The sequence below is a fragment of the Bos mutus genome, chromosome 4, assembly GCF_027580195.1.
Source record: "Bos mutus isolate GX-2022 chromosome 4, NWIPB_WYAK_1.1, whole genome shotgun sequence".
Lineage (NCBI taxonomy): Eukaryota > Metazoa > Chordata > Mammalia > Artiodactyla > Bovidae > Bos > Bos mutus.
In genome coordinates this window covers 31,318,809-31,334,634 of record NC_091620.1, presented here as the reverse complement: position 1 = coordinate 31,334,634, position 15,826 = coordinate 31,318,809, and the positions used below count along the sequence as shown (strand labels likewise).

The following is a 15,826-nucleotide window of genomic DNA, read 5'->3' as shown; positions in this document are numbered from 1 at the left end:
GTTAACTTGCTTGCAAATTGCTTAATTTGTTATTTACAGCTAAGCTCAAATGCAACTGAGATGATTAAGAATTGTATCCATTAGATTTCTCTGTTTTTCCTCAAGCACTCATCATAGTAACCCTCAGATTCAAAAGCAAATTATGGTTGAATTAACAAACACCACTTATTTTCTTTATTAATTTTACCTGACTCTTCTTTTCAACCAAATCACAAAGACTACCTGTACCTCCTCCTAAAATTTGTTTTCTGAAAGGTCAGATTATCTCCTTCCTAAAGATGCTTCCACAGTGTTAGGGTAAAGAAAGCCCTGGAGAAAAGGAGCCAGAGGACATGGCATTCTTACAGAAAACATTACATAGAAGTATCCTGGGCTTATTTTAAGGTTTCCTCTCTGGGATATATATACATATACACAATGGAATAATACTCAATTAAAAAAGAAAGAAAAGCTGCCATTAGCAACACAGATGGACGTAGAAAGTATCATGCTTAGAGAAATAAGTCAAAAAGAGAAAGACAAATGCTTTATATTATCACTTACATGTGCAATCCAAAAAATAAAGCAAATATATATAACAAAACAAAACAGAAACAAGTCATAGATACAGAGAACAAACTAGTAACTACTAGTGGGAAAAAGGAAGGTGTGGGGGCAAGATAGGATTAAGCAACACAAACTACTTTGTATAAATAGATAAGCAACAAGAATATATCGTACAGCATAGGTAAATATAGCCATTGTTTTATAATGACTTTAAATAGAATATAATCTATAAAACTATTGAAACATGTTTTACACTTGAAACTAACTATAATGTTATAAATCAACTATACTTTAATAAAAAAAAAAATTCTTCTCTACAGACAAATTCACCTAGGGAGTTCACTGGCATTCCAAGGAGGCACAGGTTCAATTCCTGGTCAGGAAACTAAGATCTCACATGATGCACAGTGCGACCAAAAAAAGAAAACAACAAAACCCTGATCTAACCTCCTCCCAACACTTCTTAGTCCATATTTCATTCAAGGAATACTGACACATTTATGTTATATTAATATTAATACAACATTAAACAATACACATAGATAACCTTATAGATTTTCAAAGTGCATAAACAAAGCCAAATCAATCATTAAAGATGAGAATATCACATTATGTTACATACAATAAAAGGAACAATAAGTAACTCTTAAAGAATAATATAATATGGAAAAATATCCAATATTCATTATCCCCATGTTATATATGAGAAAACTGGGGTATTGAGACAGTAACAAACTTGCCCAACTTCTTGCAACTCATAAGTGATAGAGTCAGAATTCAAGCTAAGGCTACTCTTACCCTCTGTGACTTGCCTGGTGGCTTAGACAGTAAAGAGTCCACCTGCAATGAGGGAGACCTGGGTTCGATCCCTGGGTTAGGTAAATCCCCTGGAGGAGGAAATGGCAATCCACTCCAGCATTCTTGCCTGGAGAATCCCATGGATAGAGGAACCTGACAGGCTACAGTCCATGGGGTCACAAAGAGTCAGACCCGACTGAGCGATTAAGCATAGCACTCTAATCCTCTATACCAGATTCATGTTTTTAGCTAATGTTTATAAAATTTTACAAAGCAAAGAAGGCAGGTCCTAATGTCCTGTGGATCCTCAGTGACAGATGGGGAAATACTGGGTCAGGTCTCCTGACTTTAAATCCACCATTTTCCTACTTTGGCCAGTGTACACACTGTGAGAAACTGATCTGCCTCATATACAGTTCAGAGAACAGAAGCCTTTCTCCATGCTTTCCCTACAATTTGTGTCATGACTGACTGTAGGAGTCAAGATTATTTTAATGGTTAAGTATTTTTTTTCTCAATGAGATAGCAAATGCGTGTTAAGCCACTTCAGTAGTGTCCAACTCTTTGCGACCCTATGGACTGTAGCTCACCAGGCTCTGTCCGTGGGATCCTCCAGGCAGGAATACTGGAGTGGGTTGCCATTTTCTCCTGCAGAGGACTTTCCCAACCCAGGGATCAAACCTGCCTTTCCTATGTCTCCTGGACTGGCAGGCGGGTTCTTTACCACTAGTGCCACCTGGGAAGCCCTTTGATAGCAAATAGCTCTGTGTATCTAGGAAATTCTGGAAATGCTTTACTTTGCCACAAGACATAATCTGTTCTTTAACTAGGATGAATATTAATACTTAAAAATTACACCAGTCCCAAACCATAAAACATCAATTTATTTTAGTTTGTCTGAAATAACAATTATGTTTGAAGTCACTTCTTTATTTACAATAGGCTTACTTAGTGTAAATGGAGCTCTATTTACAGAAATTCAATAAGATCCTGAAATTAGAAACGCATGTGAATAAAACATTTAATTTGATACTGCAGTAACTTGATTAAATACACAAAGGGAGCTTGCGCATTAATTGTAGAAGCAGTGGAATATCACCTTTGGGAATGAACTTCAATTCCACTATGGTTCCTATATGAAATGATTCTGCTAGCATTGGCTAGGCTTCCAGTAATTGAATATTTATGGGGCAGCTTAGTTCACTAAATATAATATTTAACACGGCTTCAGTTTGTTACCCTTTCCTCCAGTCCCTAGAGTGAAATTTTTCTTATCCTGGCATCTACTGGAAAATTATTCAAAAAAGTGAACAATTTAATTACTTCCTCCTCTTTATACCTTCCCCCTCCCCAGTAAAAACACCTACAGGGAAGAGCACGATTCAAAATGACTATTATGTTTGAAGTCATTTCTTTATTTTCCCTTAGCTGACATCTTGCATCAAATAAGTACAGCAATTTAATCAGTGGGAAGCAGAGATTCAGTATCAGCTGTTGGGATCGAAGGTTTACTTAGTGCAAATGGAGCTTTCTGAGAACTCATCAGGGACCCCTCAATTCTGTTCATCAAAATGTTTTACAGATTGCATCTTGTAAGTTACTGAAATTAAATGGTGTTTAATTTTTATAGCACTTTCCCCACTCCTAGCTAGTTGGAAGCAAATGAAAAATTAAGCCTCAGAACTACACCCCATCGGTAGGATTGCCATTTAGGACACAAAATTATGAACAGAATTTATCTGAGAAGTTAGTGTGCTTTTAGGCAGACCTGTAAAGAATAATCAAAGGACAGATTCTAGGTTCCATAATACCTATCTGGTGATAGTATTCATCTATTCACTCAACAAATACATATTAATTATCTACTCTGTGACACTGTTGTAAGTATTAGAGATATAGACACAAAAAAACTAAATAATATCCCTGGCTCTTGTGAAATTTACTGTGGTACTAATGTGCTTGAACTTGCTATTATTAGGAGGGAGTGGTTTCATGTTAGGTACTTGTAAGACTTCCAAATGTCTTATCTTTATCTCTTATGTGCCTTGCTGCCAAGCTGCTGCCAAGTCACTTCAGTCATGTCCGACTCTGTGTGACCCCATAGACGGCAGCCCACCAGGCTCCCCCGTCCCTGGGATTCTCCAGGCAAGAATACTGGAGTGGGTTGCCATTTCCTTCTCCAATGAATGAAAGTGAAAAGTGAAAGTGAAGTCGCTCAGTCATGTCTGACTCCCAGCAACCCCATGGACTGCAGCCCACCAGGTTCCCCCATCCATGGGATTCTCCAGGCAAGAGCACTGGAGTGGGGTGCCATTGCCTTCTCCCTTTTGTGCCTTAACCTCCTTTAAATTTCAATCTCTGCCATACATACCATCCAGGTATTTGTTACTGTTATCCATGGGTTCTCTGTTGCTTAATCCAATGAAACTATTCAAATTATGCATGGAATGTAGTAAAAGGCAGTCAAGTGAAAGTGAAAGTTGCTCAGTCATGTCCAACCCTTTGCGACCCCGTGGACTATACAGTCTATGAAATTCTCCAGGCCAGAATAGTGGAGTGGGTAACCTTTCCCTTCTCCAGGGGATCTTCCCAACCGAGGGATCAAACCCAGATCTCCTGCATTGTGGGTAGATTCTTTACCAGCTAAGCTATCAGGGAAACCCTAAAAGGCAGTCAAGTTACTTCTAATAATTCCAGTGATCAAACTAAGGTCACAGATTGATTTTCTTACCTCTTCAATACTCTTTAGCTTGAGATGAGTAGCGCCTTCATCTTTGGTAAGAAGAATGCAGTTCCAGGGAGACCATTCCACAGACTTATCCCATCTAACCATGACCAGATCATTGAGATCCTTCCAAGCACTGAGCACAGACTGGGATGCCCAGATATTCTCTGTCAGGTACTGTATATCTTGTAGCTGCATGTCAAAACATATTTTTAAGATAAAAATATTCTAAACATAAAATTTTATTCTAACCATAAAATTTCTTTAAGATTATTATATTCCTTGAAAAAACAAATTGAGTGTATTTTTTAAAGGGAAACAGTATTCATGAGGTTTTCAGCACACATGGTGGTGGTTGTGGTTTAGTCACTAAGTTGTGTCTAACTCTTGGGACTCCATGGACTTAGCCCACCAGGCTCCTCTGTCCATGGAAATTTTCAGGCAACAGTACTGGAGTGGGTCACCATTTTCTTCTCCAGGGGATCTTCCTGATCCAGGGATCAAACCTGGGTCTGCTACATTGCAGGAGATCTTCTGCATTGTAGGCAGATTCTGTACCAACTGAGCCACCAGGGAAGCCTTTCAGTCCCCATGTGTGTGTGCTGTGCTTAGTTGCTCGGTTGTGTCTGGCTCTTTGTGACCTCATGGACTGTAGCCCACCAGGATCCTCTGTCCATGGGGATTCTCTAGGCAAGAATACTGGAGTAGGTTGCCATGCCCTCCTCCAGGGGATCTTCCCAACCCAGGGATCGAACCCAGGCCTCCCGCATTGCAGGCGGATTCCTTACCAGCTGAGCCACCAAGGAAGCCCAAGAATACTAGAGTGGGTAGCCTATCCTTTCTCCAGGGGATCTTCCCAACCAGAGAATTGAACCGGGGTATCCAACAATGCAGATGGATTCTTTACCAACTGAGCTACCTGGGAAGCCCAATCTCTGCTCACTCTGCAGATTGGAAACTATGTTACCAATCTCACAGTCATGACTGCATCCAGAGAAAGCAGTGTGTATTTCTTCCAACATGCTAGTTGTACCTTACATTTATATGGTATTAAGTACTTTCTAAAATTCATTAGTAACTTTCAGCTTATCCTCAGGGTTATTTGCAGATCATTTTATTCCCATTTTAGAAATTAGGAAATTAAGATGTGAAAAAGAATAAGCAATTCAGTTAGTGTTATTAAAAACATCATTGTTTTAGTGAAAAAAAAAAAAGAGGGAAAGGGGGGAAATGAAATAACTGCTTATAAACTTTTTAAAAATTTAAAGCATATTAGCTACAGCTCTTGAAATGACTTTTTATCAAGAGGACTGCATATATAAACTTAGGACTGCCAGACGGGCAAGCTTCAGAAAGCATAAACACAGGAAGAAGAACCATTGTTTTAAAGGCTTGGATGGGAAAGAAGAAATCTTTTCTGTAAAATCAATGAACAGGTTTCATCCATGACTGGCAACATTTACTCATCATACCTGTATCAGGAAAGCAATTTCAGAACCATCTTCATAATCAGCTTCTGAACAGTAGAGCCGTTGAAGTAAACATTTGTACTTCAAATATGATTCTCGTTTTCGACTCTCATTGTCAAGGTTAATGCACTGACGACAGTGGTAAATGCGGTGTGAGGTGGATGATACAGGAAACTCTGTAGAAGGCAAATAGAGCTGGCAACTGTGGCAAAAGTAAATTTTCTTATAGAACTTCAATGGGTCCTGAGGGACCTAAACAATAAAAAAAGAGAAAGAAAGAGAAGTTTAATAGCCAGGCAAAATGTTAAGAGCTAACTTATCTTCAGTTCAGTTCAGTTGCTAAGTCGTGTCCGACTCTTTGTAACCCCAAGAATCGCAGCACGCCAGGGCTCCCTGTCCATCACCAACTCCCGGAGTTCACTCAGACTCATGACCATCAAGTCAGTGATGCCATCCAGCCATCTCATCCTCTGTCGTCCCCTTCTCCTCCTGCCCCCAATCCCTCCCAGCATCAGAGTCTTTTCCAATGAGTCAACTCTTCAAATGAGGTGGCCAAAGAACTGGACTTTCAGCTTTAGCATCATTCCTTCCAAAGAAATCCCAGGGCTGATCTCCTTCAGAATGGACTGGTTGGATCTCCTTGCAGTCCAAGGGACTCTCAAGAGTCTTCTCCAACACCACAGTTCAAAAGCATCAATTCTTCAGCGCTCAGCCTTCTTCACAGTACAACTCTCACATCCATACATGACCACAGGAAAAACCATAGCCTTGACTAGACGAACCTTTGTTGGCAAAGTAATGTCTCTGCTTTTGAATATGCTATCTAGGTTGGTCATAACTTTCCTTCCAAGGAGTAAGCGTCTTTTAATTTCATGGCTGCAGTCACCATCTGCAGTGATTTTGGAGCCCCCAAAAATAAAGTCTGACACTGTTTCCACTGTTTCCCCATCTGTTTCCCATGAAGTGATGGCACCGGACGCCATGATCTTCATTTTCTGAATGTTGAGCTTTAAGCCAACTTTTTCACTCTCCTCTTTCACTTTCATCAAGAGGCTTTTTAGTTCCTCTTCACTTTCTGCCATAAGGGTGGTGTCATCTGCATATCTGAGGTTATTGATATTTTCCCAGCAATCTTGATTCCAGCTTGTGCTTCTTCCAGCCCAGAGTTTCTCATGATGTACTCTGCATATAAATTAAATTAAAAAGGGTGACAATATACAGCCTTGATGTACTCCTTTTCCTATTTGGAACCAGTCTGTTGTTCCATGTCCAGTTCTAACTGTTGCTTCCTGATCTGCATACAAATTTCTCAAGAGGCAGGTCAGGTGGTGTGGTATTCCCATCTCTTTCAGAATTTTCCACAGTTGATTGTGATCCACACAGTCAAAGGCTTTGGCATAGTCAATAAAGCAGAAATAGATGTTTTTCTGGAACTCTCTTGCTTTTTCCATGATCCAGCAGATGTTGGCAATTTGATCTCTGGTTCCTCTGCCTTTTCTAAAACCAGCTTGAACATCAGGAAGTTCACAGTTCACATATTACTGAAGCCTGGCTTGGAGAATTTTGAGCATTACTTTACTAGCGTGTGAGATGAGTGCCTCATGTGTGAGACCACCCAACCTGCCTCTTGAGAAATCTGTATGCAGGTCGGGAAGCAACAGTTAGAACTGGACATGGAACAACAGACTGGTTACAAATAGGAAAAGGAGTACATCAAGGCTGTATATTTTCACCCTGCTTTTTTAACTTATATGCGGAGTACATCATGAGAAACGCTGGACTGGAAGAAACACAAGCTGGAATCAAGATTGCTGGGAGAAATATCAATAACCTCAGATATGCAGATGACACCACCCTTATGGCAGAAAGTGAAGAGGAACTAAAAAGCCTCTTGATGAAAGTGAAAGAGGAGAGTGAAAAAGTTGGCTTAAAGCTCAACATTCAGAAAATGAAGATCATGGCGTCCGGTGCCATCACTTCATGGGAAACAGATGGGGAAACAGTGGAAACAGTGTCAGACTTTATTTTTGGGGGCTCCAAAATCACTGCAGATGGTGACTGCAGCCATGAAATTAAAAGACGCTTACTCCTTGGAAGGAAAGTTATGACCAACCTAGATAGCATATTCAAAAGCAGAGACATTACTTTGCCAACAAAGGTTCGTCTAGTCAAGGCTATGGTTTTTCCTGTGGTCATGTATGGATGTGAGAGTTGTACTGTGAAGAAGGCTGAGCGCTGAAGAATTGATGCTTTTGAACTGTGGTGTTGGAGAAGACTCTTGAGAGTCCCTTGGACTGCAAGGAGATTCAACCAGTCCATTCTGAAGGAGATCAGCCCTGGGATTTCTTTGGAAGGAATGATGCTAAAGCTGAAACTCCAGTACTTTGGCCACCTCATTTGAAGAGTTGACTCATTGGAAAAGACTCTGATGCTGGGAGGGATTGGGGGCAGGAGGAGAAGGGGACGACAGAGGATGAGATGGCTGGATGGCATCACTGACTTGATGGTCGTGACTCTGAGTGAACTCCGGGAGTTGGTGATGGACAGGGAGCCCTGGCGTGCTGCGATTCTTGGGGTCGCAAAGAGTCGGACATGACTGAGCGACTGAGCTGATCTGAGATGAGTGCAATTGTGCGGTAGTTTGAGCATTCTTTGGCATTGCCTTTCTTTGGGATTGGATTGAAAACTGACCTTTTCCAGCCCTGTGGCCACTGCTGAGTTTTCCAAATTTGCTGGCATATTGAGTGCAGCACTTTCACAGCATCATCTTTCAGGATTTGAAATAGCTCAACTGGAATTCCATCACCTCCACTAGCTTTGTTCGTAGTGATGCTTTCTAAGGCCCACTTGACCTGACCGGCACACTAAGCGCAGGCAAAGCGCGGCCGAGTGGAGGTACCCCACATCCGAGGTCAGGGGCAGAAGCCGGGAGGACCCCATGCCCGAAAGGCGGTGGCCAAGAGGAGTTACCCCATGTCCAAGGTCAGGGGCAGTGGCTGAGAGTGCCAGGCTGCGACAGTGCAGAAATGGTGGAGGTGAGCTACCCCATGTCTGAGGTTGGGGGGTGGCTGAGAGGAGCTACCCCACGTCCGAGGTCAGGGGCAGCGGCCGAGAGGAGCTTCCCCACGCCGGAGGCCAGGGGTGGCGGCCGGGAGGACCAGCCCCACTTCTAAGGAGCCGTGGCTGCACGGGCGCAGGAGGGCCTAGAGGAGCTATCCCACGTTGAAGATCAGGAAGGGCGGCGGTGAAGAGATACCCCTTGTCCAAGGTAAGGTGCAGCGGCTGTGCTTTGCTGGAGCAGCCGTGAAGAGATAGCCCACGCCCAAGGTAAGAGAAACCCAAGTAAGACTGTAGGTGTTGCAAGAGGGCATCAGAGGGCAGACACACTGAAACCATACTCACAGAAAACTAGTCAATCTAATCACACTAGGACCACAGCCTTGTCTAACTTATCTTAGAATGAGATAAATAGTTGGTTAATCTTAAAGTTATATTTTTCCCTAACTTTCTATTCTATGAAAAATTTAAATTTCAAGTCATATTCATTCGCTCTGTCAAAATGTTAAAACTCTATTGTTCATCAACTTTTAGATACATGTGGTAAAATCACCTAGAAAATTAACTGGCTGAAAAAAATGAGTAGGTAGAGGCTTTGAGTTGCAATAGCAAGAAAACTTTCCAAAAAGAAGGGGGAAAAAAGTCCTTTGACACTTATTTTTAAGAAGAATTTAGATTTTTGGTGCTATTCTGTATTAATTTTTCTTACAGGCAATAGATAAATTCATATATAAATAAAAGCCCACTAAAACAAGTGTTCTCATTTCATTCCAACTTCACACTAAATTTGGGTTGGCTCATTCATCAGTGTTCAAACTCTGAAATTCTGCATTTTTATATAGTAGTTCTATTTCTAATTTTTTGAGGAACCTCCATAATGGCAGTATGAATTTCCATTTCCACTAACAGTACACAAGGATTCCCTTTTTTTCACATCCTTGCCAATACTTGTTATCTTCTGTTATTTTAATAACAGACATTTTAACATTGAGGGGGTGATATTTCATTGTGGTTTTGATTTGCATTTCTCTGATGATTAGTGATAATGAGTGACAATTTTTCATATACATGTTAACTATTTGTATGCCTTCTTCAGGAAAGTGTTTGTTCAGGTCCTTTGCCCATTTTTAAATTGGATTAAAATTATTTTGCTATTGAGTTGTATAAGTTGTTTTGGATATTACCTCATCTGATACATTAATTAAAAGTACTCTTACTCAAAGATGCTATCATCTGAGTCTTCTTTTTTCTGGTGGGAGGACTTGTATTTATTATATTTTTTAAGTATTGAAATATATTACTTGATGTACAATATTATGTTAGTTTCAGATGTTCTACACAATGATTTGACAAAATGATTTGGTGAGAACTGCCAATACCATGTTGAATAAAAGTGGCAAGAGTGGGCATCCTTTTTTTGTTCCTGATCATAGAGAAAATGCTTTCAGCTGTATACTATTGAGTATTATGTTGGCTGTAGGTTTGTCATATATGGCCTTTATTATGTTGAAGTGTGTTCCCTCTATATCCACTTTGTTGAGAAATTTTAACCACAAATAAACATTGAAGACTGTCAAAACTTTACCTGCATCTATTGAAATGATCATATAATTTTCATTCTTCAATTTGTTAATGTGGTATATGATACTGAATTGCAGTGTTGAAACATTCTTGCATCCCAGAGATGTCTCTCTTGATCATGGTGCATGATCCTTTTAGTGTGTTGTTGAATTCAGTTTGCTAACCTTTTGTTGAGTACTTAAGCATGTATGTTCATCAGTGATATTTGTATGTAATTTTCTGTGTTGTCTTTGGTTTCAGTATCATGGTGATGCTGTCCTCAAAGAGTGAGTTTGAAAATATTCTTTCCCCTTCAGCTTTTTGGAGTAGTTTGGGAAGGATAAATGCTAATTCTTCTTTAAATGTTTAATACCATTTCCTGTGAAGCAGTCTGGTCATGAGCTTTTGTTTGTTGGGAATTTTTGATTACTGATTCAATTTCATTACTGGTAATTGGTCTGTTCACTATTTCTATTTCTTCCAGATTCATTCTGGGAGACTGTATATTTGTAAGATTTTATCTATCTCTTGTAGTTTGTCTACTTTATTGGTATATAAACTGTTCATAGTAAAATCTCTTATAATCCTCTGTATTTCTGTAGTGTTGGTTGTAACTTTATTTCCTTTTTTATTTCTGATTTTATTGACTTGGTACCTCTATTTTTCTTGATGAGTCTGTCTAATTTTGTTTATCTTTTCAAAGAACCAGCTCTTAGATTTATTATTAATCTCTATTTTATTTATTTCTGCTCTGATTTGTATTATTTCTTTCCTTCTACTAATTTTGTGTTTTGTTTGTTCTTCTTTTTCTAATTTGCATAGGTGTAATGTTAGGTGGCTTATTCTTTTCTTATTTCCTGAAGTAGGTTTGTATCACTATCAACTGTCCTCTTAGAACTGCTTTTACTGCATCTCATTAGTTTTGGATCATTGTCTTTTCATTTTTATTTGTCACCAGGTATTTTTTTAATTTTCTGTTTGATTTATTCAGTGAACCATTGGTCATTTAGTGCACATTGCTTAACCTCCCAATGTTTGTGTTTTTTGCAGTTTTTTTTTTTTCTTGTAGCTGATTTCTATTCTTATACGGTTTGAAAAGATGATTGATAGATTTCAGTCTTCTTAAATTTATTGAGACTTGTTTTGTGGCCTAGCATGAGATCTATACTGGAGAATGTTCCATGAGCACTTGAAAGGATTGTGTATTTCACTGCTTTTGGAGGGGATGTTTCATATACAATATCTATTAAGTCATTTGGTCTACAATGTCATTTAAGGCCACTGTTTCCTTATTGATTTTCTGTTTCAATGATCTGTCCATTGATGAAAGTGGGGTGTTAAAATTCCCTACTATTATTGTGTTACTGTCAATTTTTTCCTTTATGTTTGTTGCATTTCCTTTATATATTTAGCTAATCCTGGTTTGATACATATATATTCACAGTTGCTATCTTCTTGTTGGATTGATCACTTTATAATTATGTAATGTCCTTCTTTGTCTTAGCACAGTCTTTGTTTTAAAGTCTATCTTTTCCCTGGTGGTTCAGACATTAAAGAATCCACCTGCAATGGAGGAGACCTGGGTTTGATCCCTGGGTTGGGAAGGTCCCTTGGAGGAGGGCATGGCAACACACTCCAGTATTCTTGCCTGGAGAATCCCCATGGTCAGAGGAGCCTGGCGGGCTACAGTCCATGGAGTCACAAAGAGTCAGACATGACTGAGCAAATAAGCACAACTAAGCATGCACTCCAGTTTTCTTTTTGCTTTCATTTGCATGGAATACCCTTTTCCATCCCTTCACTCTCAGTCTGTCTGTTTCTTTAGATCTGAAGAAAGTCTCCTGTAGGCAACATATACATGGCTCTTGTATATTTTTCATCCATTCAGCCATTCTATATCTTTTATTTGGAGCATTTAGTCCATTTACATTTAAAGAAATTATTGATAGGGATGTACTTATAACCATTTTGTTTATTGTTTTCTGGTTGGTTTATGGTTTTTTATTATTGTTTTTGTTGCTCCTTTCTTCTTTTGTTCTCTTCCTCTTATGATTTGATGACTTTCTTTAGTGTCATGTTTGGATTTTCTCTTTTGTGTGTTTATCTATTACAGGTTTTGGCTTGTGGTTACCATGAGGTTAATATACAACAACATATATTATTTTTAAGTTGATGTTCCCTTAAGTTCAAATGTGTTCTAATATCCCTGTATCTTTATTCCACCAGCCACCAATGCCATTTTTAATATTTCTGACATTATATTTTACATCTTTTGTTTTTTGTATCCTTTAATTACTTATTGTGGATAGATGATTTTACTACTTTTGTCTTTTAACCTTCCTACTAGTTGTCTAAGTGGTTGATCTACTATCTTTACTGTATGTTTGCCTTTACTAATAAGATCTTTGCTTTCATAACTTTCTTATTTCTAGCTGTAGTCTTTTCTGCTTAGAGTAGTCCTTTAAAATTTCTTGTACAGGTGGTTTAGTGATGCTGAATTATTTAAGCTTTGGTTGTTAGTAAAACTCTATCTCCCTTTCAAATCTGAATGATAGCCTTGCCAGGTAGAATATTCTTGATGGTAGTTTTTTTTTTCCCCCCTTTTCTCACTTTGAATATATTATGCCAATCCTTTTCAGCCTGCAAAGTTTCTGTTGAAAAGTCAGCTGATAGTCTTAAGAGTTTCCTTGTATGCTACTAGTTGCTTTTCTCTTTTTGTTTTGAATGGAATCTTTTTTTTTTTTTTTGAGCAGTAAGTCTCAACAGTGTGCTTAAAATATTAACATTAACTAAACCATGGTTGGAAAAAGATGTGCTGTTATATAAACTTTTGTTTTTCCATTTACAGAGCACAAGCAGAACAGCTTGGTAATAAATCTTAAGGGACCCTAGTATTTTCAGAATAGTAAATGAGCACTGGCTTAAACTTAAAGTCACCAGCTGCATTAGCTGAGAGAGTCAGTCTGTCCTTTAAGGCTTTGAAGTTAGGAATTTGACTTCTTTCTAGCTATGAAAGTCCTAGATATCATCTTCTTCCAGTATAAGGCCATTTCATCTATACTAAAAATCTGTTGTGTAGTGTAGCCATCTTCATTAATTATCTTGGCAAGATCTTCTGGATAACTTGTTGCTTCTACGTTTATGTTATGGAGGGCTCTTTTCCCTAAATCTCATGAACCAACTGCTGTGAGCTTCAAACTTTTCTACTGCAGCTTTCTTACCTCTCTCAGCCTTCAAGAAAATGAAGAGCATTAGGGCCTTGCTCTGGACCAGGCTTTGGCTTATGGAAATGTTATGGTAGGTCTGATCTTCTATCCAGACGACTCAAACTCTCTCCACACCAGCAACAGGGCTGTTTCAATTTCTTATCACTCATGTGTTCACTGGAGTAGCACTTTTAATTTCCTTCAAGAACTTGTCGTTTGCATTCACAAGTTGGCTAACTGGTGCAAGAGGCTTAGCTTTTGGCCTATTCTCATTAAGTTTAACCATTTCCAGCTTTTGATTTAAAGGTAGAGGTGTGCAACTCTTCTTTTCACTTAAACCATTAGAGGCTTTTCTAAGGTTATTAACTTGCCTAATTTCAATAATGTGTCTCAAGGAATAGGGGTTGTCTGAGGAGGAGGCCTGGTGTGCTGCAATTCATGGGGTCGCAAAGAATTGGACACGACTGAGCAACTGAACTGAACTGAGAAGAGGAAGAGAGAAGGAAGCACCACCAGTTGGTAGAGCAATCAGAATACACACATCAGTTAAATTTGCTGTCTTATATGGGCAAAGTTTATGATGTCCCAAAACAGTTATAATAGCAACATCAAAGATCAACAACCACAAATCACTGTAACAAACTTAACATGAGAAAGTGTGAAACATTCTAAGAATTACCAAAATGTGACACAGAGACACAAAGTGAGCAAAAGCTGTTGGAAAAATTGTGCCAATAGATTTGCTCAATGAAGGGTTGCCACAATCTTCAACTTATTTAAAAAAAGGAAGAAAGAAAAACAGCAACTGCAAAGTTCAATAAAGTGAAGTGCAATAAAACATGGTATGCTTGTACATATCATATGATTCCATTTATAGGACAGGGTTAGGTATAACTACAGAAATAAAATGCTGAACAGTGTTTACCAAGGGTTAGGCATCCTGGGGGACTGATTATAAAGTAGCATAATGAGGGAATTTCAGGGAGGTGAAAAGACTATTTTATCTTGATTGTGCTATTGGCTGTTGATTACACAACACTGTATTTGTCAAAACTTATCAAAAACATTGGATTTTACCAAAGATAAATTTAAAAAGTGAATAAAATGGTATAATGTTATGTGAATGTATAGAACACTGAATTCTATTATACTGCCACAAGCATATGAAAATTGTGTAAGTCCATAGAAGACTAAAAAGTAGTTTGGAAAAATAGAACAATGATAAATAATTTGATGGTCAACTTTTCTCTTGGGCTTTTGTTATATTTTAAAGTTCTCCTGCAATATAATTAAGTTTCAAAAATTCATTAAAAGAAACAACATAAAAATCAAACAATTTTACTTTTTCTAAAAGATTCTACTGAGATTTTTGCTTATGTTAAGAAAAATAGATGTTTGGTCAGCTTCTCAAATTATTAGAGATTATTACTCTAAAAATAATCATTGGAACAACATTATTAATATTTCAAACTCTTTAACAAGCCCCTCAAAAAATTTACTAAAGGTGTTTTAAATAGTCTTGCAAAGTAAGATGGCAAAGCTTTTAGAAAGAAAAATCTCCAAAGATGGCTAAGCATATTGGAGTTGGAAAAAGTAATTTAATTCAAATATTACATTTGAAGTTCTTGCAGGATATCTATGTGAATCACTTCAGTAATAATTATAACTATGTGGTAAGTATTATAAAGGAACACAAAGGTGCATGTAGAATCTCAGAAATGAAGAGTTTAACTTTCTCTGAGGCCTAATGAAGAAGAGTGCATGTGAACTGAGTCCTAAAAAATAAAGAGGAGCTGGCTGGGTAAAGTCAGGGACAACATTCCAGGTGGAAGCAACAGAATGTGCAAAAGCTGGAAGGTGTGAGAGATTGTGAGGTATTCAATACAGTACAGTATTCAACTGGACACTTGATCCAGAGAGTAGGAGAGAATTCAAGGTTGGAAATACAAACAGAAAACGTTAAATGGTTCATTTATCAACATAAAAAATATCATTCAAAGAAAATTTCATCAATAAGATGATCTTCCACATGGACCCCTAGTAAAGTACTAAAGAAAATTTGAATATACCTCATTTTACTATAGCATGAAAAGTGAAGTCGCTCAGTCATATCCGACTCTTTGCTACCCCATGGACAGTAGCCTGCACCAGGCTCCTCCAAGCATAGAATTCTAATAAAGGAATACAGGGGGGAAAAAAGGTAGAGTACCTTAAGGTGTCTCGCAACTTCTGGATTAAACAGAGGTGTTTTGATGTAATGAAAAAAGAGTGTTGCGATCCTTTTTCTGAGTCCTTCAAGATTCTGATGTTTAACTCCTCTCATCATAAGGTCAACCTCCCTGTCAATCAATTCCAGGATTTCCTGAGTCAGTTTACATTCATGTTCCTGTGTAAAATACACACACATATTTTGTATAGAACATTAAATATCATCAAGTTAGCTTTTAAAGTTATCACCCAAACAA

General features: G+C 38.3%; 1 protein-coding gene across 3 annotated transcripts in view; it reads right to left on the bottom strand.

Moving 5' to 3' along the window:
- Window positions 1-15,826, bottom strand: part of IQUB (IQ motif and ubiquitin domain containing) — an 82,015-nt gene that overhangs the window by 4,979 nt on the left and 61,210 nt on the right. For 2 of the 3 annotated variants that reach the window (XM_005893444.2, XM_070369303.1), the window contains 3 exons: window positions 15,571-15,747; window positions 5,542-5,790; window positions 4,076-4,261 (listed from right to left, as the gene is read on the bottom strand). In XM_005893444.2, the coding sequence (XP_005893506.1) occupies window positions 4,076-4,261; window positions 5,542-5,790; window positions 15,571-15,747 (612 nt within the window). The remainder of the gene's footprint in view (window positions 1-4,075; window positions 4,262-5,541; window positions 5,791-15,570; window positions 15,748-15,826) is intronic. The other variant, XM_070369304.1, reaches the window with a different exon arrangement.